The sequence below is a fragment of the Marmota monax genome, unplaced genomic scaffold (genome assembly GCF_021218885.2).
Source record: "Marmota monax isolate L192 unplaced genomic scaffold, Marmota_monax_Labrador192_F-V1.1 WCK01_AAM20220418_F8-fsc00080, whole genome shotgun sequence".
Lineage (NCBI taxonomy): Eukaryota > Metazoa > Chordata > Mammalia > Rodentia > Sciuridae > Marmota > Marmota monax.
This window is the reverse complement of record NW_026694750.1, coordinates 3245380-3272000: the sequence shown is the minus strand read 5'-3', so window position 1 is coordinate 3272000 and position 26621 is coordinate 3245380. Positions and strand designations below refer to the sequence as shown.

The 26621-nt window shown below is 38.2% G+C and overlaps 1 protein-coding gene across 14 annotated transcripts in view; it reads right to left on the bottom strand.

Moving 5' to 3' along the window:
* The window catches only part of Rere (arginine-glutamic acid dipeptide repeats), a 396746-nt gene that overhangs the window by 153661 nt on the left and 216464 nt on the right, over positions 1-26621 (bottom strand). For 9 of the 14 annotated variants that reach the window (XM_058572685.1, XM_058572684.1, XM_058572687.1 and 6 more), the window contains 4 exons: positions 19783-19888; positions 18027-18123; positions 15729-15845; positions 5307-5411 (listed from right to left, as the gene is read on the bottom strand). In XM_058572685.1, coding sequence (XP_058428668.1) covers positions 5307-5411; positions 15729-15845; positions 18027-18123; positions 19783-19888 — 425 coding nt within the window. Of the gene's footprint in view, positions 1-5306; positions 5412-6501; positions 6548-15728; positions 15846-18026; positions 18124-19782; positions 19889-26621 lie in introns of all 14 variants that reach the window. The other 5 variants (XM_058572695.1, XM_058572694.1, XM_058572688.1 and 2 more) reach the window with 4 other exon arrangements.

Sequence of the window (26621 nt, the reverse complement as noted above, 5' to 3'; positions counted from 1 at the left end):
CTGCACAGAAACACTGGGCAATGAGTGACTTGCCTAGCTACTTTTTGCCCATGGTGCTCTGGTTCCCAAGTTGAAGCCACCTAACACCCAGCTACCATGAAGTCCAAACTCAGAATACGGCGACAGCTCTCCTCCTCAGAGAATCTCAAGGAGCCCTAAACTTAGTGATCAGGAATCAAATACACCACTGTGTCCCTTTTATTCTTAAGTTCCAATTCTAGAAATGGGGCTATGTTTCCTCTAACCAAGCCTTACTTTACACAGAATGTATCTCAAACCCAGGGCCTCAGGAATGCCAAGCAAGTGCTCTTTCATTGAGCTGCATCCCTAGGCCCCTACTGATACTCTGGAACATTAGATGTCTGTTTCCTGATGCTGACTACACTCTGGACCTCATTCCTGTACTGCTGTTCCTAATCATCATCCGCCTGCCCACAGGGACATGCATATATGCATCCAGGCTGCCCCCAAGTGTTTCTGTCTGTGGCCTATTTCTGGAGTCTTCCCAGAAGTCATGTGAACCCCAGATGCATCTATACCACTTCTGAATCCCACACATCCCTCCTTCCTCCCACTGACCCCACTGAACAACAGGTGAAGGATGCATGCTTCTGAACAGAAGGGATGGGAACACCTAAGTAAGATGAATATATTGCACAGATAGGTTCTTTCTACAACTAAAAACATTTACACTATAAAAACTGATGGAAACATCACTTATCCACCATTAAGGGACCTTTTCCCAGGAATAGAAAGACACACACCCAGGGGTATAGGAAAAAAGGCACTGGCCCATGGTGGAGTACTAGACCCGAGGAGAGGAGAAGGTAGGAAAAAGGACAGATGAGTTCAGCAAAATCAAAGTGCTAGCAAAGGTAAGATCATTTGCTATAAAAACTCCAAATCTATTTTTCAATAATTTTTCTTTCAATTTTGGTTCCGATTTTTCATTAAAAACTCCAAATATAAAAATTATATTATTTCACATTATCTTGTTTATATACTCAGTAAATATTGTTAGGTAGGTTTCACTATGGTCAATGAAGAAACTTAGCAAATGTTGCATATTTTGCAAAGGATTCTAGAATCAATATTCCAGACAGACCTGAGAATCCACGGTCCTCAGACTTCCTTATGAACATTATCAACCAGAGGGTCAATGGTCTACCAAAGGTTTTTCAGAATTCCAAATTTTTTAGACTTTTACTATTATGTGAATATATGACACAGTATGTAACACCCCAGGAATGTCTAAGCTATAACCAATATACTATCATATTTATATTTTTACCACAAAATTGGTGCACATTCACACGAAGTATACTAAATTAAAAACAGAAATAGCCTCAAATGGTTTCAGGCCAGGTCTGGTCACCAAACGAGTTGGGTGCTATATTTAGTATACAAAGTTTTAGATTTTCAGAGCTTTCAGATTTCAGAATGAAGAAATCATGGATAAGTATTATCATAGGTCCTCTATTATATTAATGATTAGCATTCTAAAGTAAAAATGAAATATAAATTTATACTTAATAATACTAAAGTAATTTTATGGCACTTATCAAGAAATCTACTATCCCCAAATTTTAAAGGCATAAACCACAATCACAGATCAAAGAACAGTTGGTTTGATTCACACTATAGTACAGTTGGTTTGATTCACATTATAGTACATTAGTTCAACTAAGTAGTAATATAATCAGGATCAAAAGTTCAGAAAGACCAGGTCCCTGACAAGACACATCATTCAGGAATATAAAGACCAGATTAGGGGAGAAATAAAAGGGGAACTGAACTCTTGAGATTTTAAAAGGATCTATGAAAATGAATGTGAAAAAAAAATTCAAAATTTTAGTGCTGATATACTAAATTACAGAAAAATACGTACATTAACTTTTAACTAGTATCCGAAAGTTTGTTCTGAGAAATAATTCCATCTTAAAGTTCAGTTTCAACTGCTCACTTAGTGTTAAACTCCTGCATTATTAAAAGGGAAGGTAGCAGTCATCACTTCACAGTCACAGAATTCTTAGCCCTCAACTTCCAGTGGTCTTATTAATACATGTGCCATCTCAGAGGAGCATTTCACAGTAAAATAAATACATACATACATACACACACACACACACACACACACACACACACAGCTTGACATTTCCTTTCCACATGAACTTCCACTTACCTAAATGGCACAGGGTGTCAAGGACTGGCACATAGCACTATGTAGCCAGGACTGCAACCCTAGTCCCACTCATTAAAGTGAGGAGGAAACTGCATCAGAAACCAGTTCATCACACAGCTTCATCCCTCACAAACTTGAAACCAAGTCAGAAGCAGGCAACTCCTACAAGAATACACACCCATTTATCCACAGCTGTTCAAAAGATCAGGAATGTGTGTGATTTAACAAAGTATGAAAAGACTTTCTGCATTTCCTCCATCTGATTTATGTACAGCCCGATTCTTAGAATGCCCAGAGTGTGTATTCTTGCTAGGTTCCTGAGAGTGGCCTTGAACTTGCAATCTTCCAACCGCAGAGTCCCAACTCCCCAGATTAAAGACATGCACCAACCATGCCAGCACTGTACCAAATTTCTTTTTTTTTTTTTAATATTTTTTAATATTTATTTTTCAGTTCTCGGTGGACACAACATCTTTATTTTTTTATTTTATTTTATGAGGTGCTGAGGATCGAACCCAGTGCCCCGCACATGCCAGGCGAGCGCGTTACCACTTGAGCCACATCTCCAGCCCTGTACCAAATTTCTATAAGGGCCTTGACTCCTGAACTGTGAGAAGTTTGATGTGCCTCAAACTTTATTTGTAAGTAAACATTCAAATATTTGCTGAATGTAATTCAACCAACATCTCTCAAGCACTTAAAATATACATAGCACAAGCGCAACGAGAGAATACAAGTGTAGAACTGAACAAACAGCAACTACAAATTTCAAAATATTGTGATTCAGGATGCAGACCTTATAAAAGTGCATAATTATGTTCTTTTTTTGTATACAGAGACAAACAATATGCTTCTACTGCATACCTAATCCACATTTTCAAAATTGAGGGATGGAAATATAGCCCAGTGATAGAGCACCTGGTTAGCATGCAGAAGGCCATGGGTTTGGCCCCCAGCACTCTCAGTGTCACCCTATATAAACACTACCTGATGAGAAATATCACCCTGAAAGACTGCAAGCAACACATAATGAAAAAAAAAAAAATAGACATCTGTGTACCTCTCTAGCTTACAGAGAAAAGTTACATAGTGCTTTTAATAAGCGTTCAAGGAAAAGGGCTAGGGATGTACTCAGTGGTCAAGTATCTCAATTTCCAGTATAAAACAAAACAAAACAGATGTACAACTTAAACTAGTAAAAAAAATAAATTTGATTGTTATGAATTTTAGAGCTGAATATTTAAAAGACAAAAACTATTTTAGTTAATTGCTGATGCACTCTTAACTTGTGCAACATATTTATCACAGTTAAATAAGTATGGAATCACTAAAATAACGACGACCAAGTCAGGCACAGTGGCATATCCCTTATCCTACCTACTAAAGCAAGGGGATCACAAGTTGGAGGCCTGCCTCAGCAACTCAGCAAGATCCCGTCTCAAAACAAAAATAAAAGGACTAGGGAGGTAGCTCAAATGAACCCTAGTAAAAGGCTCCAGGGTTCAATCTCCAGCACCAAAATAATAACAATAACAAACAGCACTGACAACAACATGACAACCACCAACTCATTTGTCTCTATACAGAAACTCGCCTGGGCAACAGAATGACATGACAATGCACATATAAAATAAACATTTTGGGGCTGGGGCTATAGCTCAGTTGGTAGAGTGCTCACCTTGCATGCACAAGGCCCTGGGTTCAATCCTCAGCACCACACACACACACACACACACACAAAATAATAATAATAATAATAATAATTTTAAAAAAACATTTCAAAATTTAAAAAGAAACTTCTGAAATATTTCCATCAACCAGTTTTTTTTTTTTTTAATCATTAGACTGTGGCCTTCTTTTGAAAACAAAAAGCTCAAGCTTCACTGTATTATAAAGAAAAAAATAAGTATTCTTAAGAGGTAAGCAAAAATAGATGAGCATAATCCTCCTACTCTCACAGCTGCTGTCTAAGACAGAGAGGAAGAGACAGAAAACCAGTGTATACTATGCCCCAATGATGCTCTGTGCAGCCTTGTGCAATCACAATGAAACATGCTCCCTTTAATCAACTCTTCAGTGACTGTCCTAAGAATACTCTAAATTTTGTATATCATTTCTCAACATCTTCTAGAAAAAGTTTTCACTAAAATAATATTTGTTTTGCAATTATATCCAATGGATAATAAAGTAAAATTCCTTGAGCCAAGCTAAATCTTTTATTTCTTTCTAAATCTTCACATTTGTAAACAGGTCTTGGGTATCCAGAGCATGAATTATTTGACCACCTGCTAATACCCTCCACCTTTTCCCCAACCCAATTCCCAGTACTGGGAATTGAACCCATAGCCTCCTACTTGCTAGGCAAGTGCTCTAACACTGAGCTACACATTCAGACCCTTTGTTATTTATTTTGAGATACGATCTTGCTGAATTGCTCAGGCTAGACTCTTATTTGCCATCTTCTTGCCTCACAGGGTGCATAATCATGCCCAGGTCTTTAAAAAAAAAAAAAAAATTTTCCCAGGGCACATGTATAAACACACTCTTATGCTATGTGAAGAGTATTACAGACATAAACCAAAAATTCTTTTTGTGAAATTATTTTGACCCTATTGCTTTTTATTTAACAAGTCATAATTCTTTTACATAGATCTTAACAAAATAGTTTGGAACAGGAAGTTTCTGTTTTGTAAGAGTAGTCTCACCAAAGATACTTACTTCAGTGAGTGTTCCTGGGATTTTTATTACGAAGAATGAACAAAATAAATGAGTTACCAACAAACAAATGAGTTAACACACATGCCAGGCAAGTGTGTTACCGCTGAGCCATAGCCCCAGCCCTCAACTACATTTTTAAATCCCACCCAGGTAACACCCAAATGTTCCCATCTTCCCTTTCCCTAACAAAACTAAAGAAAAAGCAACAAGCTGATTTAGGTGCCAAAGACATTAAATATTAAATACATAGTTTACATTCAGGTGTATAAACACACACATGCATGTTCTCTCTCTCTCTCTCTCTCTCTCTCTCTCTCTCTCTCTCTCACACACACACACACACACACACACACAAGTGAGAAAAGGAAAAAAGTTCTCACTGAGTGGACACAAGTGACTCACTTACCTTGTCTCAGGGTTGTAGCCTAATATGTAGAAAAATGAGTCCACTCGGGCTTTAAACTCTCTAGCAGCAAATATGTCAGAAAAATGGGAGATGTTACACTTCCCTCTGGGGGGAAAAAGACAAAAAATACATTAGTAATACCCTCTCTTTTTTTTTGGTACCGGGGATTGAACTCAGGGGCACTCAACCTGCGCCACATCCCCAGCCCTATTTTGTATTTTATTTAGAGACAGGGTCTCACTGAGTTGCTTGGTGCCTCATTAAATAGCTGAAGTTGGCTTTGAACTCGCAATCCTCCTGCCTCAGCCTCCCAAGTGGCTGGGATTGAGAAGCCACCACGCCCAGCTCCTCAATTGCCTTGCAAATCAAAATACTACTAGAGAAATAGAGAAGAAAACAAATGACTAAATTCATGGTACCTGTTGAATAAGGTTACAAATTCCATATTTTTCTTATTTCAAGACTTCTTCAATATACAACTTTTTAACTCAGGTGTTTTTATTTCATCATGTGGGCAATAAAGTCAAAATTAATAAACTGAAGACAGGACTGTGATAAAAGAATATTAAGCAAATTAGAAATGAATGGGGGAGGATTAAGACCATAGGGAAAATATGGAAGGAAAGTTCAGTCTAAAAACCTTTCTAAATCATCAAAGCAAAATAGGCCTTTTCTTAATGCTACATATTAAACTGTTAAAGCTAAAATGCATATCAGACATTCCTTTGCAATATAGCTTCAGGCCAGTATTTTTCTTCTTCTTTAACATGCAAGAAATAAACTTACTTAGAAATTAAAACATAAATTTGAACTTTTTTACATAAAGATGGGCTCCAGTATGTAAACAGTTCCCCTCAAATGTTCAGGTAAAGTTAACTGACTCTAGGTTGGAAATCACTATCCCACAGAAATATTGCAATAAACAGCAGTAAGCTTTCTAGTTTCAACTGACAACAAAAGTCAAACCACCTTGTAGCTAAAAACTATAATACGACAGAATCGTTTAAGCATGTTTTAGGTACCAAGAACCCAACACAAAGATACTAGAAACATTAAACCATGCAGCAGGGCCCAGCCTTTCACTAACAGACAGACACACATATCTCTCTCTCACACACACACACGCACGCACGCACGCACGCGCGTAATATAAAGGTTTCCAAGGAGGCAGATGATTGAAAGAACTTGAACTCACTTGGTGGTCACAGAAGATAACTTTAATGTCAAGTGGAAGCCAAAGCCTGTGATGCAATTAGATGGAAATCAGAGGATCAAAAACCCTGTTTCACATCAACAACATCTAAAGCAAGCCTCCAGGATTTCCCATCCTGTCCCCCCCTCCCATGCTCACCCCAACCCCCAACCCCAGCAGGCTGTCTACAGAGTCTAGAATCCACTCCATATGCACCTTAACAACGGACTCAACAGCTAGGGAGAAAAAGTGGCAGAGGGATACCAGAGGGGGTACCTTCATTTCCTACAAAGAAATTTTAAAACTCTTCCTTTCCCCAAGGACTTAATTATGACCAAAGCCTCAGTAATGAACAGAGGCTAAGAATGGCTCAAACCACCTCCATTTTTTAAATTAAATAATGACATTGTTGGCTTATTAAAGTTCCTTTAACTACAGAGGAGAAAACAATTCAGGGTGACTAGGCACTTAGAATTTGATAAAATTTAGAGGAAATGAATTTTAAATTTTACTTAATCTTAATCAATGTAAATTTAAATAGCCACACATAGCTGGTGCTCCTACCGAACAGCACAGATTTATAGAACATTTCCGTCACCCAGGAATTTTTACTGGAAGCACTGTAACATTCCTACTGTAAGTAGATATCAAGAGTCAATTCAAAGAATACACAAAGCAGATGTCAGCTTTCCAGGCCCAGAACCTATCCTCTGATTTTTAAATAAAGCTAACATAAGCTTCTGGAAAAGCAGCAGCAAGTAAGGTCACTGAGCTGGAATAGTGAGCTCACCCTGAGACCAGCTACCCATCCATCAAAAGTGATTTAGACACTGGAGCTTAGAGGAGGCAAATAAAGTCCTTTCTCAGTTAAACAGGATAATTACACCTATTATACCTACCTTGAACAATACTAAGACAATCACAGAGAGAAAGTCTATGAGCCCAGTGGTGCATGCCTGTAACCCCAGCTCTGGAGGCTGAGGCAGGAGGAGGGTGAGTTCAAGGCCAGCCTCAGCAATGGCAAGGCACTAAACAATTCAGTGAAACCCTGTCTCTAAATTAAATACAAAATAGGGCTGGGGACGTGGTTCAGTGGTCGAGTGCCCCAAGTTCAATCCCCAGTACTCCCCCACAAAAAAAGAAAGTCTATGAAACTCTACATACTACGATGCTATGAAGAATAAGTTATTATTACCATCACTGTTCAATATCAAAGAAAACAATTCTTATTTTATTATTCTTTTGATTTTTCACCTGGAGTAATTAATTAAACGAATAAGAATCCCAGCAACATACAATTCTAAACATAGGTACTACAAATCAAACAAGTTTAGGGCAGAGTTTATCAATTTCAGTGTTGCTGACTAATACTGTCAGGGGCACTCCCATGAATACTAGGACATTTAGCTACATCCCTGGGTCCCCCACCCAGCAGCATAATCACATACATTTTTTTTTAAGTTGTAGGTGGGCCCAATACCTTTATTTTCTTTATTTTTATGTGGTGCTGAGGATCGAATCACACATGGCAGGCAAGCGCTCCACCACTGAACCACAACCCTAGCCCCTCACATACATATTTTAACAATCAAAAATGTCTCAAGACATTGTCAAATGTTTCCTGGGGAGGGCAAAATAACTAGCTAGGAAAAGTCAAACATTAGGAATTGAAGCATGTCATCTGATAAATGGCTATGAAACTGCAACCAATGGGGTTTTTCTCTACCACTATGTCCTCTATTTGCTTACTGTTTGTGTCTTGAATGTTTCTGCTCTTTGTATGTTTACTTTATATCCTGCAACTCAACTGAATTCTTTCATTATTATATTATATAGGTTTGTTTTGATTTTGGTTTTGGTTTTTGGTTTGGTTGTTTTGTTTTGTTTTGATTTGTTTCTGAGACAGGGTCTCGAAATATTGCTCAAGCAGGTGTAGATTTGCGGGCTTAAGTGATTCTTCCTTCTCAGCCGCCACACCAGGTTCACAGTTTCACCATTTATTCTTTAAGTCTTTCCAAGTATGCTATTTGCAAAGAAACACAGTTTTACTTCTTCTTTACCTTTCTTATGCTTCTAACTGCACTATACCTCTGGTACAATACAGAAAGTAATAAAAAGAGTAAACACTGTTATTTAGTTTCTGATCTCACTGGAAATCTCTTACGTGTTCCCATTAATTATGATACTAGCTTTAATCAAATCAAAACCCTAGCTTTGGAGAAAATCATATGATTTCTTCCCTAAGATATATTCTTATGGCATAGGATATTCAGAGTCTGTGACACTGACCCAATATGCTCTCTTTGAAAAAATTCCACTTGTTCATATATGTATTTTTAAATGAGACATTAGAATTTTTAAAAAAAGGATTTGATTAATTACCTCTAATGCCATTTCCCCTTTAATTTCTCCTTTTATCTTTATTCCCCTTATTGTACTTTTCTCTTACTGCTGTTATTTAGAACAGCTTCATTCACAGTACCTGAAAAAGAACTCAAGTGTCCATCCACATGAAAATAAAAACAAATGGTGGGTTGGGATGTAACTCAGTGGCAAAGTGCCTGCTTCATATCACCTTTCTGGAAAGCAATGCAAACATTTAGAAATATGTGCATAGGTGTGCATGTAGTATAGGTACCATTTTAAACTTTGCATTTTGTTTTTCACTTCTGAGTCCTCTTCTCTATCAAAAGCAGGATATAACTTAAATGTTGTTTCATGGAATGGATAAGGTGGGACTGTTAAGAGAAAACTGCTCCCCCCACCTTGCTGAAACATCTGTCCCAGAGGTTATAAGGTTCTGCCTTCTCCCCACCTAAAGCAATGCTTCACTGTCAACAGCAACATAACTAAAGACAGGGAAGCCCTTCAAACCAGTACCCTGACATTCACCAGTACAGAAGGTGCCCTAGGTACTGTGCTACTGGAGGAGTCCTCTGGCAGGCAGAGCGGGCCATGTGACAATGAAGGACATGAAGATAATTTCACCATGCAAGGAGGCAGTGCAAATGGGAACAATGACCTAGATATTCACTCCCACAAGCCACCAATAATTAAGAGTTTTCGAACATCCTAGCACAGGTGAACCCCCAAAAAACTTGTGAAGAACATGCCAGCACACACGGAATGCTCATGGTAGAGGTATTTCTGTACTCTTACCTGACCATGAAAACAAATGAGGAAAAATACTGAGGAAATCACTATCTTGTCTAGATATCCTGAGCCACTGGGATTAGAAACAGGTACAGAATTTTAAAAAAATTTACTTCCTCAGTTTTGCATTCTTCCTTGTAGTCCTCCTGTGGGGTACTTTTTTCAGAATCCCATCTTGATTTATATTTACTGTTTTTGAGCACATACTTGGCATAGTTTTCCTAAAGCTTGCTCTAAGTATAACAATGTATACACATAACTTGTAACATCCACTAGTATCCATTCTTATCAGTTCTAGAAATCTTTCACTTAGGTCCCTTCTGCCTTCTCACTTTTCAAATATAATTGACTTATGCATCTGCTCTACACACATTCAGCAAAAAACACTGCATTGTTTTGACTCCATTGTTGTTTTTATAATTTAATCTTGGAATTTTATTCATTTAAAATTTTTTCAATTTTTTTGATGTGTTTGATGCAAATAATTTCCCTCTGATCACCGCTGTATTCAATACAACATTAAGTTTTTTAACTTCCTTAATTTCAGCTTGTATTTCCTCTTACACCCAGGAGCTACTGGAAAATTTCCAGGTGAAACAGTCTTGCTCATAGTAAATAAACTATAGGCTTATTGCATTATTACCAGATATTTTCTCTATTGTACTGCAGAAAAAAGAATGTACATTGTCTATTATTAAGGGTTAATATATTAATATATGTCTGAGATAAGTGCTTAGGAAGAAAGTAATCAAAATGTGTAATATCCTATATGAAGAAAAATTTCAAACATTCCTAGAAGGCACAAAAGTCAGCAGGACTTACGGAAAAACACAATTTGCTCTTAAACAGGAAAACCAAACACCACACCTCTCCATAACCTCATTAATAAACTGAATACAATCCCACCACTAATGCTAACACACTATTATGGACTGCAATAACACTAAGGATCACATGGAAAAACAAATAACTAAACAACAGGGGAACTATATCAGATATTAAATCATACTATAAGGCTTCTTTAGTTAAAGGAATATAGTGCAAGCATATAAATAGACAATGGAATAATAAAACAAAAAAGAAAAAGGAAAGAAAAGAAAATCCAGATTATATATGGAAAATAATTCAGACAGAGCTGGTATTTCAATCTATTAGGCTAAAGACAAATAAGTGGATGTGGTGGCACACGCCTGTAATCCCAATGACTTCAGAGGCTGAGGCAGGAGTTATTGCAGGTGCGAGGCCAGCCTCAGAAACTTACAGAGGCTCTAAGCAACTGAGTGAAACCCTGTTGCAAAATTAAAAATTAAAAAGGCTGGGGATGTGGCTCAGTGGTAGGGTATGTCTGGGTTTAATTCCCAGTATGGGAAAAAATTAAAAATAAACTTGACTAATGGTGCTGGGACAACTGAGTACAATTCTTCCTTAAATATGTTATAGGAAAAAACTTTTTAAATATGGCTTAAATTCCAGAGGCATTCATAAAAGAAAAGACTGATTCATCTGATTAAATAAAAGTGTTGTTCATTTAAAAAAAAACCTAATCAAAATCAAAAGAAAACTGGCGCTGGTTGAAGAAAATGTGTCATATATATAACATACACCAGACATATAAAGAACTTTTTAAAAATGAAAGACAAAAACCCAACAGAAAAGACTGATCATATTCAAAATCACTGTGAAATAAACTAAAACAAAACTACCAATACACTTCTAACCTGATAGACAGTAGTGTATATAAGTGTTTATTCAAATATATACACACACACTAATTATTTTTATTTATTCATTGGTACTTGGGGTTGAACCAAGAGGTGCTTAACCATTAAGCCACGTCGCCAGCCATCAGCTCCCCCCACCGCCCCCTGCTTTTTTTTTTTTTTAATTTGAGACCCTAAGTTGCATAGGGCCTCACTGCCATGCTGAGGGGGGTCTTTGAACTTGTGATCCTCCTGCTTCAGCCTCCTAAGTCATTAGGATTACAATCATGTGATACTAGATCTGGTGTAAAATTTTTTTAAATAAAACGAATGTTGAGAAAATAAGCAGTTTTGTACATCATCAGAGGAAATGCAAATTGGTACATACCTTCTGGTGAGAAATTTGGTAAGTTAACAAACCACATATACATAAACCATTCCACACAGCAATCCCACTACTATAAAATTTACCCTGAAGATATGCACAGTCAATAAGAAAATATGTTTGCACGGAATATTCACTGAAGCATCACTTACGTCGGCAAAATTTACAAACCACCTAAATACCTATACACAGGAAAACAAAGGAATAAACCATCAGAAATCCATCTCATGTAAGGAGTACTGTACATGTTAGAATGAGTGAGATCTCTACGAACTGATATGAGCAATTCCCAAAACATACTGTCAAAGTGAACAATGCAAAGGACAAAGGATTTCAATAGCATTTTGCCCTTTATGAGAGAGGGGATCCTAAGAAAATGTATTTGCACATCTGGGAAAAGAAAATGCAGAAAAGATAAACCGGGGAGTAAATTACTCAGCTCCTGCTACATAGTCTGACCCTCAAAGGCCCTTGTGTGAAAGCCCTGGTCCCTAAGACAGCACTAGGGACCAGGGAAGTGATGCATGCTATCTTTGAAAGGAGGAGGGCTACTGGGAGCCCGGCCCCTTTTTCTTTTTTGGTACCAGGGACCCACTGAGCCACATCCCCAGCTCAGACACACTATTTCTGTAGTATTCTTGCAAAAAATGTGTTACCTTCAATGCAATTGTGTGAAAACACCAATTTGTCTTAAACTGAGGAATGTGTGGCAAAATAATTAATCCATACTCTTTACTTAAAAAGTATCAAGGTTGGCCAGGTATGGCAGCACAAACCTGTAATCCCAGGGGCTTGGGAGGCAAGAGTATCAAAAGTTAAAAGCCAACCTCAGCAATTTGGCGGGGCCCTAAGCAACTCAGTGAGACCCTGTCTCTAAATAAAATACAAAAAACGGCTTGGGATGTGGCTCATTGGTTAAGTACTCCAGAGTTCAATCCCCAGTACAGGAAAAAAAATCAAGATTATATCATGACAGACAAGAATGAACTAGGGAATCATTACAGAATGCAGAGCAATGTGGGATGCCAAATATGACCCCAAGACAAGAACAACAACAAAAAGCATACTGTTGAAACTGAAAGAAAATCCTTAGTTCAATGGGTTGCATTAAAGTCAGTTCCCTGGTTCTCATCATTGCACCATAATTAAAAGAAGATGCTTCCACTGTGAGAGTTTAAGAGAGAATACATGAAAAAGTCAGTACTTGTACCTTTTCTTTGTGTCAAAAAGTAGCTCCAAACAATTTTTTTAATGACTCTGAAGTATCCAAGGACATACAGAGTATCTTTTTCATGTTCCCAGCACCTGACAGATAACCCTCAATTGGCCAGTAGGACAATGGATAAATGAACTGACAGAACAGAATGTGGTAACAGTGAAGCACTAAGCATGTGAAGACAACACAGTGAAAATTATTTCGAATAAACAGGGTGTGGTGGCACACGCCTGTAATCCCAGTGGCTTGGGACGCTGAGACAGGAGAATTGCGAGTTCAAAGCCAGCCTCAGCAACTGCAAGGCACTAAACAACTCAGTAAGATCCTGTCTCTAAATAAAACTACAAAACAGGGCTGGGGATGTGGCCCAGTGGTTGAGTGCTCCCGAGTTCAGTCCCTGTTACCAAAAAAAAAAAAATCACATATAAAACAACTGTAGAGTAAAGCCAGAAAATAAGTCCTAAGCTACAAAACTAAGAGCTTGGTGACACCATGAAACTCCTAAGAACTCACAGGAACTAAAGTACACTTTTAACAGGCAAAAAATGGTTGAAGAATAGTCCACAGATGTAATTAATCTGTTTAAATTCCTAAATATACACACATTTTAAGGGACTGTATATATGTAATACATATATAATATACATAATGCATAATATATAATATTATGATAAATGTGGGTTTAATATAGATAAGGTATTTATAATATTATGATAAACGTAGGTTTAATATAGATAAGGTATTTATATATATTTATATGTATTTGGGACACACGCACACATATATATTTTTCATATTTGCCCATAACAAGATAGGAGATGAATTAATTCAGGATTTAATAAGGAGATTAGAAACCCAAAATAGTTTTTTAGGGTGTCTTGGCCCTGGGCTTCTAGAAAACTCACCCTAAGACATCTTCCTATTGTATGAATCACAGGTAAGGTGATTACTTGTAGCCTGACCTATCCTAGGACTTCTTCCTCCTGGCTACTTGAAGTAGGCAGCACATAATCAGAAAGCTGGAAAGCAGCCTGCCACCCACAAGCCACTGCTGATCTCCTGTACTGTCTGTCCACACAACCAATACTTAAGAATGCACTGGAAGAAGCAGATAGTAAACCTGAGGCTAAAAAATTTTAGTCCCACTGCAAAGCAACTGCCTCAGATCCCTGGATCACCAACAAAACATCATCCACAGGGGGAAATCAGTAACATGGCAAACAAACTGCAAGTTTTGAGGTTTGTCTGTCCATTTTCGGAGAATCTCCAGATGACATCATCTGGAGACATACCTAAAGTAATCTGAAAACTCAATGAACCCATCCAACATCCAACAGGTCACCAAAAAACAAAATCAGTGGATGCTGAGTTCTCACATCTTCACTAACTCAGCACAAAATTAATTTCACTTTTAATTTTCTTCCTTTTACACTTTCACAAACCCAGATTCAATGAGCAGAGTACTGTGAAAGAGAATACTAAGAGAGTTTCTGAGTATGAGCTGCTCTGTGAGGGGCCTCCACACACCTGATGCAGTGAGTATTAAATCAGAAGGTATGTGTTTGGTTCAGGATGCTGTGACTCAGACATGCCACCTTAAACAGGTTTATCAAAATGATAATTCAAAGGTTAACAAACTTTACACTGGTCACAAAGCTATGTGGTTGAGTCACAATTCAAACTAAAGTCTTCTAATTTCACTCAAGCATTTTTTCCCCCATTACACCACAAGATTGGCCAAAAATACTTACCTGGGAATAAGTAGAACATAAGAAATATTCTACTCAAGATGCTAGCTTTGTGGCTGAGGTTGTAGCTCAGTGGTAAAGTGCTTGGCTAGCATGTGTGAAGCACTGAATTAGATCCTTAGCACCACATAAAAATAAGCAAATAAAAGCATTCTGTCCACCTACAACTACAAAAAAAAAAAAATTTTTTTTTTTTTAATGCTAGCTTTACTAATGGTAGCTTCTGGTAAGTGTAGTGTAATGAACTATGAAAGTAAGCAGCTGTAGGAACTTTGCTGAAAGGTAGATGAGGGCCAGCTCAGGCTGCCTCATCACATATCACTACAACCACAGAGGTCCACAGTCACTTCTAGAAATGAATACGTAAGAATGCACTGGAAGAAGCGGATAGTTTAGTTTTGGTAAGGAAAAGCTTTAGCCTCACAATTCACATAGAGGACACAAAGGATTTTGTTTTCCTTTTGATGATGATGACTAAAGGAAAAAGCTTTCACTCCTCCTTTATAACCCAACTTTAGTAAGAACTTGAAAGAAAAAGGTGTACCTGTTACCTCCCCAGTGAATGGAATGGCCAGAGCCCCTCAAGAGTTACTCTGAGCCCAAATAAATCCATAGAACTGAGCCTCTGACACTTGAAGAGAAGGGTGATCAGCCCAGTGTTATCAACCTTTTCCTTTGTCCTTGTGGTTTCCCCATTACATTCCTTCCACCCCTTATGTGTGTATTTATTTTTGGCAGTATTGGTTTATATGTGTGTGAAGAAAGAAAGAACTAATTTTGGTGAGTAAACTGTGAAAAGCAAAATTGGGGGCTGGAGATGTGGCTCAAGCGGTAGCGCGCTCGCCTGGCATGCGTGCGGCCCGGGTTCGATCCTCAGCACCACATACAAACAGAGATGTTGTGTCTGCAGAGAACTAAAAATAAATAACTAAATATTAAAAAAAAAAAAAAGCAAAATTGGGGAAAAAAAGGTTGAATCTTAATACTCAAATCACCCCCAACACAGGTTTAAGTTAAAGTAATCTAACCTTGGTGAGGAGAAAAGGGATGACAGACATTCCTGGGGGCGTTGCCATTCCATTCTGTTTTCTTGGAGGGGAGGTGAAGGGCCAGCCAAAGCTCCTCTCATGGGGAGCACACTACTGCTGAAAAAGTGATGGAATTGCCATGGAGCAGTAAGAACCAAGTGTGAGGAACAGATGCCAGTCAAGCCCACGCATCAACAAGTATTACTAAGAATCTACTAGCCAGATTGTTCAGTACCTTATCACCTTTTTATCTGGAAAAAAAATCCAGTTGAGGAGCTGGAGTTGTGGCTCAGCGGTAGAGTGCTCGCCACACATGTGTGAGGCCTGGGTTCCATCCTCAGTGCCACATAAAAATAAATAAATTAAATAAAGGTATCATGTCCATCAATAACTATTAAAAAAAAAAAATTTTTTTTTTTAATCCAGTTGACAAAGTGGCAAAGAGAGGCTTTCTTTTGAAGGTAACAAAACAAGATGAAAATTTTATAACAGAGCTACCACTTTTCATGACAACTTCAAAGAAAGTGCCACAGGAAAGGGGGGGGGGGGGGGAATCAAACCCAGGAAAAAGAATCTCTAGTGTCTGCTGCAGTGGGCCAATGTAAGGACAGTGCTTCCATTACAGATATTCAGAAGGTATCTGAGTGTAAACCTACTTAGAATAAATTTATCTGGATCCAGCTGGAATTAGATGAGATAAATGGCTCTTCTAAAAATGCTACAATAAAATGAATATTACTCTACAAATCTGACCAGCATTGATAAATACTCATATGTATCCATTTTATGCAATTATGTCAAAATAGGTTGAATAGTAAGAGTTACATATCTAAATCCCTTAACATCATTTACCTCAGGAAGGGAGGGGAGGGGAGGGCCAGATAAGAGCTTTGTTACCTATCTTTGCTAGCAATCTAACTGTTCCATCAATCAAGCCAACCTTCTATTAACTTGCTTTGTTCAGCAAACAGGCTTAAGAATGGAAAGCTACCTCCCAAAGAAATAAAAAAGCTTGTATGGATTTAGAAAAAGTTCAAAAACCACCACAGGAATTCTCTAAATATATTAATCTAAAGTCCTGTTAGAAGTCAAATCTAACTACAACTACTCCTTCCCCTATCACAAGGGTCAGCAAACTGCTGGCCAGCAAGCAAAGTCTGGCCTACCACCTGTTTTCATATGGTCTGAAAGAATAGTTTCCACATTTCTAAATGGCTGAAAAAAGAAATCAAAGAAACATGGTATTTCCTGATGTGAAAAATTAAATGAAACTCAAATTTTAGTATCCATAGATAAAGTTTTATTGGAATATAGCCACCTCATTTATGCGGATATTGCTTATGGCTTTTGTGCTAGAATAGCTGAGCTGAATAGCTGAGACAGAGGCCATGTGAAATATATCTGGTCCGAAAAGTTCTGCCCTAATTTGCCTTGAAGTAACTGGCCTTAACTGTGTAGCTGTGCACAAGAGATTTTAGATGTTTTACTGAATACCTTGAGAGCACTGTAAAACAGAAATTACCCCACTGTAGTGAAGCTAAAAGCTGGCAAATCCCAGTTAGTTTTTTAAAACTCATATTCCTTAACAAAGAAAATAGTTCTTTTACTGCACTATTATTATTTTCAGCAAGGAAGGGACTTTAAGAATATTAGTAGTTGTACTTCTTATGCTACCAAAGAAGTCCAAAGTCTGCCATGTATATGCAAAATGTATCTACACATATGGGTGTATTCTTGATTAGGATATTAAATATACAGGAAGAGGATCATGGGCACTTTTTTGCTAAATTACCTAAGATATTAAGACTATTTATTTTTGTCTCAAAATAAAATCTGCAATATATTTTCCCTACCCCCTACACCAAACTTTTTGGTAGGAAATTTTTCCAATATACATAAAATGGAAATAATAGCTGAATGAAAATCTCTATAAATTCTGCTGAGAAAATTAATTAGTATACTGCCATATTTGCTTCACTCATTTTTTCATTTTTTATAGTGGTAGGGAATCAATCATTAGAAAGTAAACTGCAGACAATCAGAACATTTTACCTTCAATATCAAATAATATCAGAATATTCAATTTCAAGGAGCTAAAGATACAATAAAAGAGCAAGGGTATAAAAAAATAAATTAGAACAAAAATATAGAGGGAGGTAAGTCAGATTAATGAAGTCACTGGCAACCTCTGAAATCTCAATTACTTAAAGTGTTAGCTTACTGAGACCATTTACTAAGAGTTGTCTGACTAATAGTAATGGTCATCAAAAGAGTTAATGGGAGACCTCCAGTACTTACCTAAGGGCAGCAGCATGGTATGTGTCAACATAATCAGAAATGAAGAGCTCTCGGTTCTTGATAACTGGGTCTGTAATGACAAGTTCTCTTCCAGAATCTGTCCAAAAAAATATATAGTAATAATAATTAATTACCTAAGAGGATATTAAAGCCAATTTTCGACAAAAGAGATAGAAAGTTTTTGTACAACATTTTTTTCAGGTTCACCTCCCACTGAAGAAAGCCCAATAAATAGCCAGGTCTGGTCAACGTCTTAAGTGTGCAAAACAGTGCAGAGAATAATACACAAAAAGAACAAAGTATACAATTTGAGACAATTGACAAATTATCTTGTTGGCTGTGTGTTACACCCTTTACTAAGTCCCTGATTTGCCGAAATGAATTAATTGAATTAATTTAATAAGTAAAAACCTAAAGAAGTAAACAGAAACAAACAACTAACACATCCTAGCAATTTGTGAATACTTAAATATTTAGTGATCCTGTCTTTCCCTCTCACCCTCAAATATTCCTGAATGGAATAAAGCCATACACTGATTCAGTTGACAAGAATGACCAAGATGGGCACAGTGGTGCACACCTATAATCCCAGTGACTCGGGATGCTGAGGCAGGAGAATTTCAAGTTTGAGGCCAGCCTGGGCTTCAAACTTAGGGAGACTGTCTCAAAACAAAACATAAAAAGGCCTGGAGATAGTGCTCACAATAAAGCAAGCCTGGGCTCAATCTCCATTACCCCCTCCCTCAGCAAAAAAAAAAAAAAAAATGAGTAAGACACTATCTTTTAATAAAGAGTAATGATCTAACTGCTTTAACAGAGTTTTTATTATTTCAAAGATGGAGGGGGGGCGTGAATGAGTAGGGTACCAAAAACAACATTATTCTTCAAAATAATTTTGATCACTGGTTTGTGGACTCAAAGACTATCAGCAAAGACAATCGATGCAAGAGCAGATGAGACCAGACATCATGGTCAGACAGAGCCTGCTCCCACTCCAGCACCACCACTGAGAAGATGTATATCCTTGGCAACTCCCACAGCACCTCTGAACTCAGCTTTCTCATGTGGAACTACAGGGACAAGCCTGCCTCACAGGATTCATGGGTAACTAATGTCAATCATACAGCATGAGGCCTAGCGTTTCTTGAGAATCAATTTTTAAAAATGCTATTATACACCTATACAAATGTAACATACATTTTATGTATGTATCTTCTGTGCCAATAAAGTTACTACAATGTTTGGGGGAAAAGAAAAAAAATCAGTTGCCCAGAACTATCTTCCTTCCTATTGTTCTCAAAGTCAGGTATCACACTGAATTCTGAAAGATAATTCTGAAAACTTTGCTTTGAAAACTGAAATTCACTTCCCTGAAAATACAGGGAACCTCAATAACACAGATTGGGAGGGTGGGAGGTGGGGGAAAGACAATCCTATAGGATTTTAAAATAGTACTTGTTGACTAGGAGGTGAAAAAGGGGAATTTAAAGAATGAAATTACTGATATTTCCAAAGAAGAATTATCTTTAGTCCAAGTTTAAGATGAAGATACTATGGGCACATGTTCAGAAGTTTAAGAAAAGTGAAAAATAATGAAAGAGCTAGGATTTAGGGGCATTCCAGCAATGTTCTTATTTATATTAAAAAAAAAAGTTCTTTTTTAGAGAAAATTTACATAATGACTATTAACGATTTTTAGAAAGAACTTTACTCAAACCTAAGATTTATAAGAAGCAAATCAGAAGGACATACTTACCATTTTCATTATGCCGATCCTGAACCAAATGCTGATACACAGAATCTGGAACTTCAGACTGACGGTAGTACCATTTGACGTTCATGAGTAGATGGTCCCTCTTACTCTGAAAAGGAAAATCTAACAGCATTAGAAACAGGATTTCAGGTGTCTAAAAATGCAGATCACACCCATGATTGAAACCCTGTAAGGAGGCGGGCAGCAGACAGGGACAAACAGTTACAGCACCCAAGTGTATTTTTTCCAAAATCCCCTCTGACTCTACTCCTCAAAGGGATTTATTTCAGAAAACAAAAGAGATCAATTCTGAAGCTGTATCTCCCCAGTTTGAATAACTATTTCATTCAATATCATGTTTTCATTCAACAGTATACAATACTATAGGAATACATCCTTCTATCTTATTTCTCAATCGTCTTGGTAAGTAATTATCATTAGAGCATACTGATAAGGCTCTTTAAAAGCAAGTGACTAGAAAGAACTTACCTAGCAAGACATGACACTAAGTCACCCTATCTCCAAGGTCTATCATGCAGACTATACCAGAGTCAACCTCTACTTTGTTTTGCCACAGAACTTTGCAGTTATTGCTTTATGCCAAAGTAGGGGTGATAGGTAGTGATGAAGGTGCTGTGAACCCAGAGCACATGTCTTATTTGTCTTTGAATTGTTATAGAACCACTAGTAGTACATAATTACTGGTTAATAATGAGAACTTCAGTGTTGATCATCTTCCTATAAATGTTTGTAGGACAATTAATCACGGTATCTCTAAAAGTCAACTTTATTCCAGTTCATTCAAACAATAAGGAATCAAAGCTGGGGTGTAGCTCAGTGGCAGAATAATTGCCTGTCCTACAATGAGGTTCTGGGCTCCACCCCAGCACAGCAAAAAAAAAAAAAAACAGAAAAGATGGGGATAAAATTGTCCTTCCATTTGAAGGCTATAGGGCTATAGCTTAAGTTAGCCTTAAGCTACAGTTAGTCTATGTTCCTGGTCATGAAGCAGTTCAACAGGGAATGCATGAAGATTTCCTGAAGCATCATAAAATACTTTTCAACCCAAGTGCAGGACCTTACTTCCCCAAGGTAAATGCAATATGGCGCCTCTTAGCAGCCTCTACCTTCTCATTACAGGGCCCACTGGTCAGAAAGGAATGAGTGATGGTTAAATCCTAAACTATGTTAAGTGCCCTCATTAATGAAGATGCTTCCTGCTTTAATGGGAGATCATAAATATAGACCACAATTAAAGACCAGGAAGGTTCCAAACACCCTTTGCTAAAATAGTTAAGCCATTAAAAGAACCAGAAAGAGTAGGGAGAGGGGGACCTGCCATAAGTCCCTCAGAATTCCAATGTGAAGAAAGTCTATTCCACAATATCATATACAAAAAGAATCTTACTTTGCAATTATCTTACTTTGCAATTAACTGCGTCAAATGGCATGCCTTTTATATTTTTTAATAAAACAGACAATATATACAGAGAATAATCCTACATGATGCACGGTCTTTAGTCTTTAATCCCTCTTGTACTTCTATAGTGAAAAATTTAATGATGAAACTTATTCTGGGGCTGGGGATGTGGCTCAGTAGTAGAGCTCTTGCCTGGCATGCAACCCTGGGATTGATCCCTACCATCACAGAAACAAAACAAAACAATTATTCTGCACTGCCTATTCTACAAGGGGCGGGGGGAAGGGGGTGGAAAGAGGACAAACCAGTTTGAGAAATAAGTAGAATAAATGTTGTGGGTAAAGGAGTAATTATTTTCAGCAGAAGAGTATGGAGGAGGTAACATCTGACCCAGAAAAACTCTGAAAGAGTAGGGAGAGGGGGACCTGCCATAAGTCTCTCAGAACTTAGAGATTCCAATAGATTATTTTTTAAACAAAGGAGGAGACCTGAGAAATAAATAAAAACAAAGTAGAAGACATATTCACACTTCACATGGTCCACCTGCATGATGACAGCACAACACCGAGAAGAACCTAATCCTCTCTGTGGTCTAGCCTCCAACTGCTGAGCACACCGGGAGAGAGGCACAAACACCAAGGCCTGAGGAACGCAGATAGAAGGTCTAGGAGACCAGAGTATGCCACCCAGGAATATTCCTGGCAGGCATAAGGATTGTTTCATGATACAGGAACAATTATTTTTCCTTCTTCCAAAAATATGCAACTTCCCTAGGTTGAGTGATAAGCAGCAGGATTAGGATGAGATTACACGCTGTGGAAAGAAAACTAAAAACCCAGGGAAAGAGCAAAGCGTGCTTGAGTACTCAAAGCTAAAGCCATTAACATAAAATATACTAATACCTGCGTTCTCACCTCTGCACCCACTGACATTTGGGCCAGATGATCTTTGTTGGGGGTCTGTCCAGTGCACTGCTAGATATTTAACAACATCCATGGTTTCCAACCACTAAATGCAATGGCATCCCTCATCCAGTTGTAACAACCAAAAATGTCTCTGAACACCGACAGATGTCCCTGTGGGAATAAAACTATCTCCAGTTGAAAACCACTGGTCCATTTTTCATTTTGTTTTGTTTCTTAAGGAGAATAAGGCCAGGATGATAAGGATAAAACCTGGCTGAAACCTGGCTCCAGCCCGGCAGGCTAGGGAACACGGACTCATGGAAATAATACAGTAAATCTTATGGCACTTTGCCATAACTCACCACTGTGGAACTGTGGGCACTGAGATTCTCTGAACCTCCCCTCTGCTGCGAAATGGGGACAGTGACACCAACCCAAAAGAACTACTGGAAGAATTTAAACATACCTTCTGGAACTGAGTCAGTGCTCAAAAAATACTGCATCCTCCACAAGCAGGTGACTGTAACCACGGCTTCACAGAATAATTTCAAGAACTTTGCTGAGAAATGGTATTTCTCTACCAGAACACTGTTTTATATGGAGGATGGTGCTGATCTCTCATAATGAACTTCCCAGCTCATGCTAACTACTACACAGAGCTTAGAGGAATTGGGATCTACTAGCAGTCCTAGAAACAATGTTCTAAAATCTACATATCTAGTACAATTGTACTACTGCCTCTCTTTTTGAACCAAGTTAATAACTCTGGCAACCTTTTGAAATAGTTTTTAAGTTGTCATCTGACCCACCAATGCTTATTAATAATTCAAAAATACAATGCTTTTGGGGTTTTTTTGATCTAGATTTATGACTCCTAATAGTACACTTTTTACAAGGCAATTGAAGGACTGTTGAATTTCCTAATGTAGTACTACCACATAACCAGACAGGGGCAGCATTGTGTTAAAAAAAAACAAAACCAGAATCATCTTTATTCCACAGATACAACACAGCAAAGATAGACAGAAATTTTAAACAAATTTAAATCTGCAATAAGCACAATATTTCTAAACAGGCCAATAACTTAAATATTAAACATCAATAAAGGAAGGCAATGTGTTGTTTCAGAAGGTACTATACTGCCACACCTCCAGTGAGTTTCTTTAGTCATGTCAAGCGAAAGGATCAAACCAGATGATTTATGTGATCTAGATTTCTTGCTCCGACAAAACCAAACAGATAAAATGATGTGAGAAAATACCTCATGCTTTCCCTTCATCTTTTCAATGAATTAGGCTAACATTACCATCCTAAAGGTTGACAAAGTGAAATCTTTAGAGGAAGCCAACTTCTGAGGCACTAAGCACAGAAAGGGGTCCTGGGAGTACCCCTCTCCCAGTGTGAGATCACCTCTACACTGGGCTGGTACAAAAGTTATCCACAGGAAATTCTCACATATCTTACTCCTGCCAGGCACAGTGGCACACACCTGTAATCCCAGGGGGCTGGGAGGCTGAGACAGGAGGCTCACAAGTTCAAAACCAGCCTCAGCAACTTAGCAAAACTTTGTCTCAAAACAAAAAAATTTTAAAAAGGGCTGGAAATGTGGCTCAGTGGTTAAGCACCACCTCGGGGTTCAATCCCTGGTACCTAAATAATACTAATGATAATTCCTACCCCTAACTTGTCAAATATTTGTTCAAAATCACAGAAAACTAAAGCCAGAAATAAACTTAGGATCATCTCATCTAACCCAAACCACCTGGGTTTTTGAATTCTGGCTTTGCAACTTACTAGCTATTCGAGTTTGGGTACGGAATTTTTCTCAAACCTCAATTCTCTCAAATATACAATGTGGAAGAGGGCTGGGGATGTAGCTCAGTGGTAAAAGCACTTGCCTGACATATGAGGCCCTGAGTTCGATCCTCAGCACCACCACCACCCCCCAAAAAAATGTGGGATGAAACTCATGGTCCCTATCTCATTAAATTACAAGGATTAAACAAATTAGTATCGGCTGCATGGATTGGCTCTCAATGGCTGGGCATTACTATCACTGTTTCACAAATGAAGAATCAGTCAGGAAACACCAAGAGGCCACTTACAGGCTGTGCTCCTCTCAGATTCAAAATCATGCTGGTACAATAACAATATAAATACAAGCCATGTTGGCTGTGGGGTTGGCTTCATGTCTTAAAAATTCTAGAAGCCTATCAAGTGAGGCATAAATATAACTCATTATTGACTAGTGATGTAACTAAATGATGGCGTAAAAGTCAAGGGTTAATAAATGACATATTTTAAACAGTGCTGAACCAAGAGGGAAGGCAGGAGAAGCTTCCTAGGTGAAAGGATCTTGGGGAATATTTCCAGAGAAAGAGAAGAGCCCACCAGGAAGTAATCTCCCATCATTTCACTTTCACAATAAAAGAAAGATAACAAGTGCTAGGACACCCAGAGCCAGAGACAGCACCTCACAGGAGAACATCTCCCAGTGAGGTTTCAAGATGGCAGTTCTGTACGAAAGGAAGGTCGAACCGCTCCAATGTTAACTAAGGATTGCACATCCCAGGCCTGGGTCTCACTGGAAATGAAAACTACACAGGAATTTAAGGAAATGAATAGAAGACAAAACCCACGCTTCTTTCCCACCAGGGCTTGGGGAACGGTATTTGGGAGAAGAGGGATGATTTCTATAGGGCTTTGAATGACAGACAAAAGTGCTCAAATTATCCAATTCAAAAGTCAGAACTGAATTAAACATTCAAAACTGTAACTAACAAAGATGACTGACAAGAGCAGACCAGGAGAAAGAAAAAGGAGACATGAAGGGTCAACAGGAGACTACTATTCAAGGGCAACCCTGCTCATTTTATCAGCCACACTGCTCACTCAGTGGATCCTTCCTTTTTCCCATACACAGACACAGGGTAAAGGGCTTTGAACTAATGTGTTTTCCAAGAGAGCTTTTATGATTATTAATACTGTACATTCATTGATTTAAGCAGTCAGTCTTTTCCAGGAAAGGTCTTAATTTCCTTAGGAATGTCTTTCTGCAAATTAAAAAATAATAGTAGGGGGCCAGAGTTGTGGCTCAGGGGTAGAGCACTTGCCTGGAATGTGTGAGGCCCTGGCTTAATCCTCAGCACTGCATATAAATAAATAAATAAACAAGCAAACAAACGAAATGAAACATCCATTTACAACTAAAAAAATATTTTAAAAAATAATAATCATCATCAAGAAACTAAGAGAGGGCTGGGGGTGTGGCTCAAGCGGTAGCGCGCTCGCCTGGCATGCGTGCAGCCTGGGTTCGATCCTCAGCACCACATACCAACAAAGATGTTGTGTCCGCCAAAAACTAACTAAATAAATAAATATTAAAAAAAAAAAAAAAGAAACTAAGAAAAGGCATTCATTGGTGTCCAACACAACTCAGAGGCAGCCTGAAAAACAGAATGAGAACCAACAGCAACTTAAATTCACCTGGTTAAAGAAAAGGGCATTTTCAATCTCCGTGCTGCTCCTGGAAGGTACCATCAAGCCCTCATATCCCCCAGAGGAGGCCACTCCTGTCCCTCCAGTGTTGCTTAATGGACAAACACTGAAGCAAACGCAACTGCACACAGGGGAGGGGGAACTGGGAAGCCCAGTGAGATTCCCCCTCCTCCTGCCAAACACAAGCTAAAAATCTCTTGTACATCTCCTGCCTTTTGTCTCACTTATCTGCCTCTTCTCCTTATTAGCCTTCAGAGATTTTGAGGATGTAACTTTGGAAACAATAAATTTCTTCAATCTTCTTTCAAAGCTGGCTTCAAATAAAACATATTTCTGGAGCAAAACTCTGTTTTTGAGCAACTAGCATTGTAGCCTAGCCTCTTCCTCCTGAGTGATGCTGGTGCTGCCCCATAACAAGATGCCAAGAACAAGCTAGCCAGGCTACAAATCTGGATGTTATCAAATGAATAATTATCAAGTAAGAGTAATCTGCTAGAGATGATAGGAGTATCTCCTTCAAATTTTTCTTGCTTAGTGAATGGGGAGCGGGTCATATTTCAAATAATGCAAGATCTGGTTTCAGAGTTGGGTGAAATAAAAACAAAATTATTGTTTCATAAGCCAATATAACCAAGATTTTCCAGAAATTAGAAAAAAATGGGGGAATATAAGCAGCTGACATTTGAATACGAAAAGCTTATAAAGACATCTTCTGGAGAAACTTCTCAAGTATTTCCACAATACAGCAAAAGGAAAATGAAGAACTAGATGATTATTAGAGGTTTACTACAAAATTTAGAAATGTGCACATAAAATCTCAGCTGATAGGGACACTCCACATACAGAGGAAGGGGAAGTTCTACAAAAATATTATGATGTCCCTTTGAGTGTGCTGCAACAATTGCTACAGCCAAGGACTGCTGCATCCATCAACCTCACTAAGACCTTGGGGAGACATTCAGTGGCTTCAATAATCCCCAACATTGGGGAAGAGCAAATCAGTGGAGTCAAAATCACTA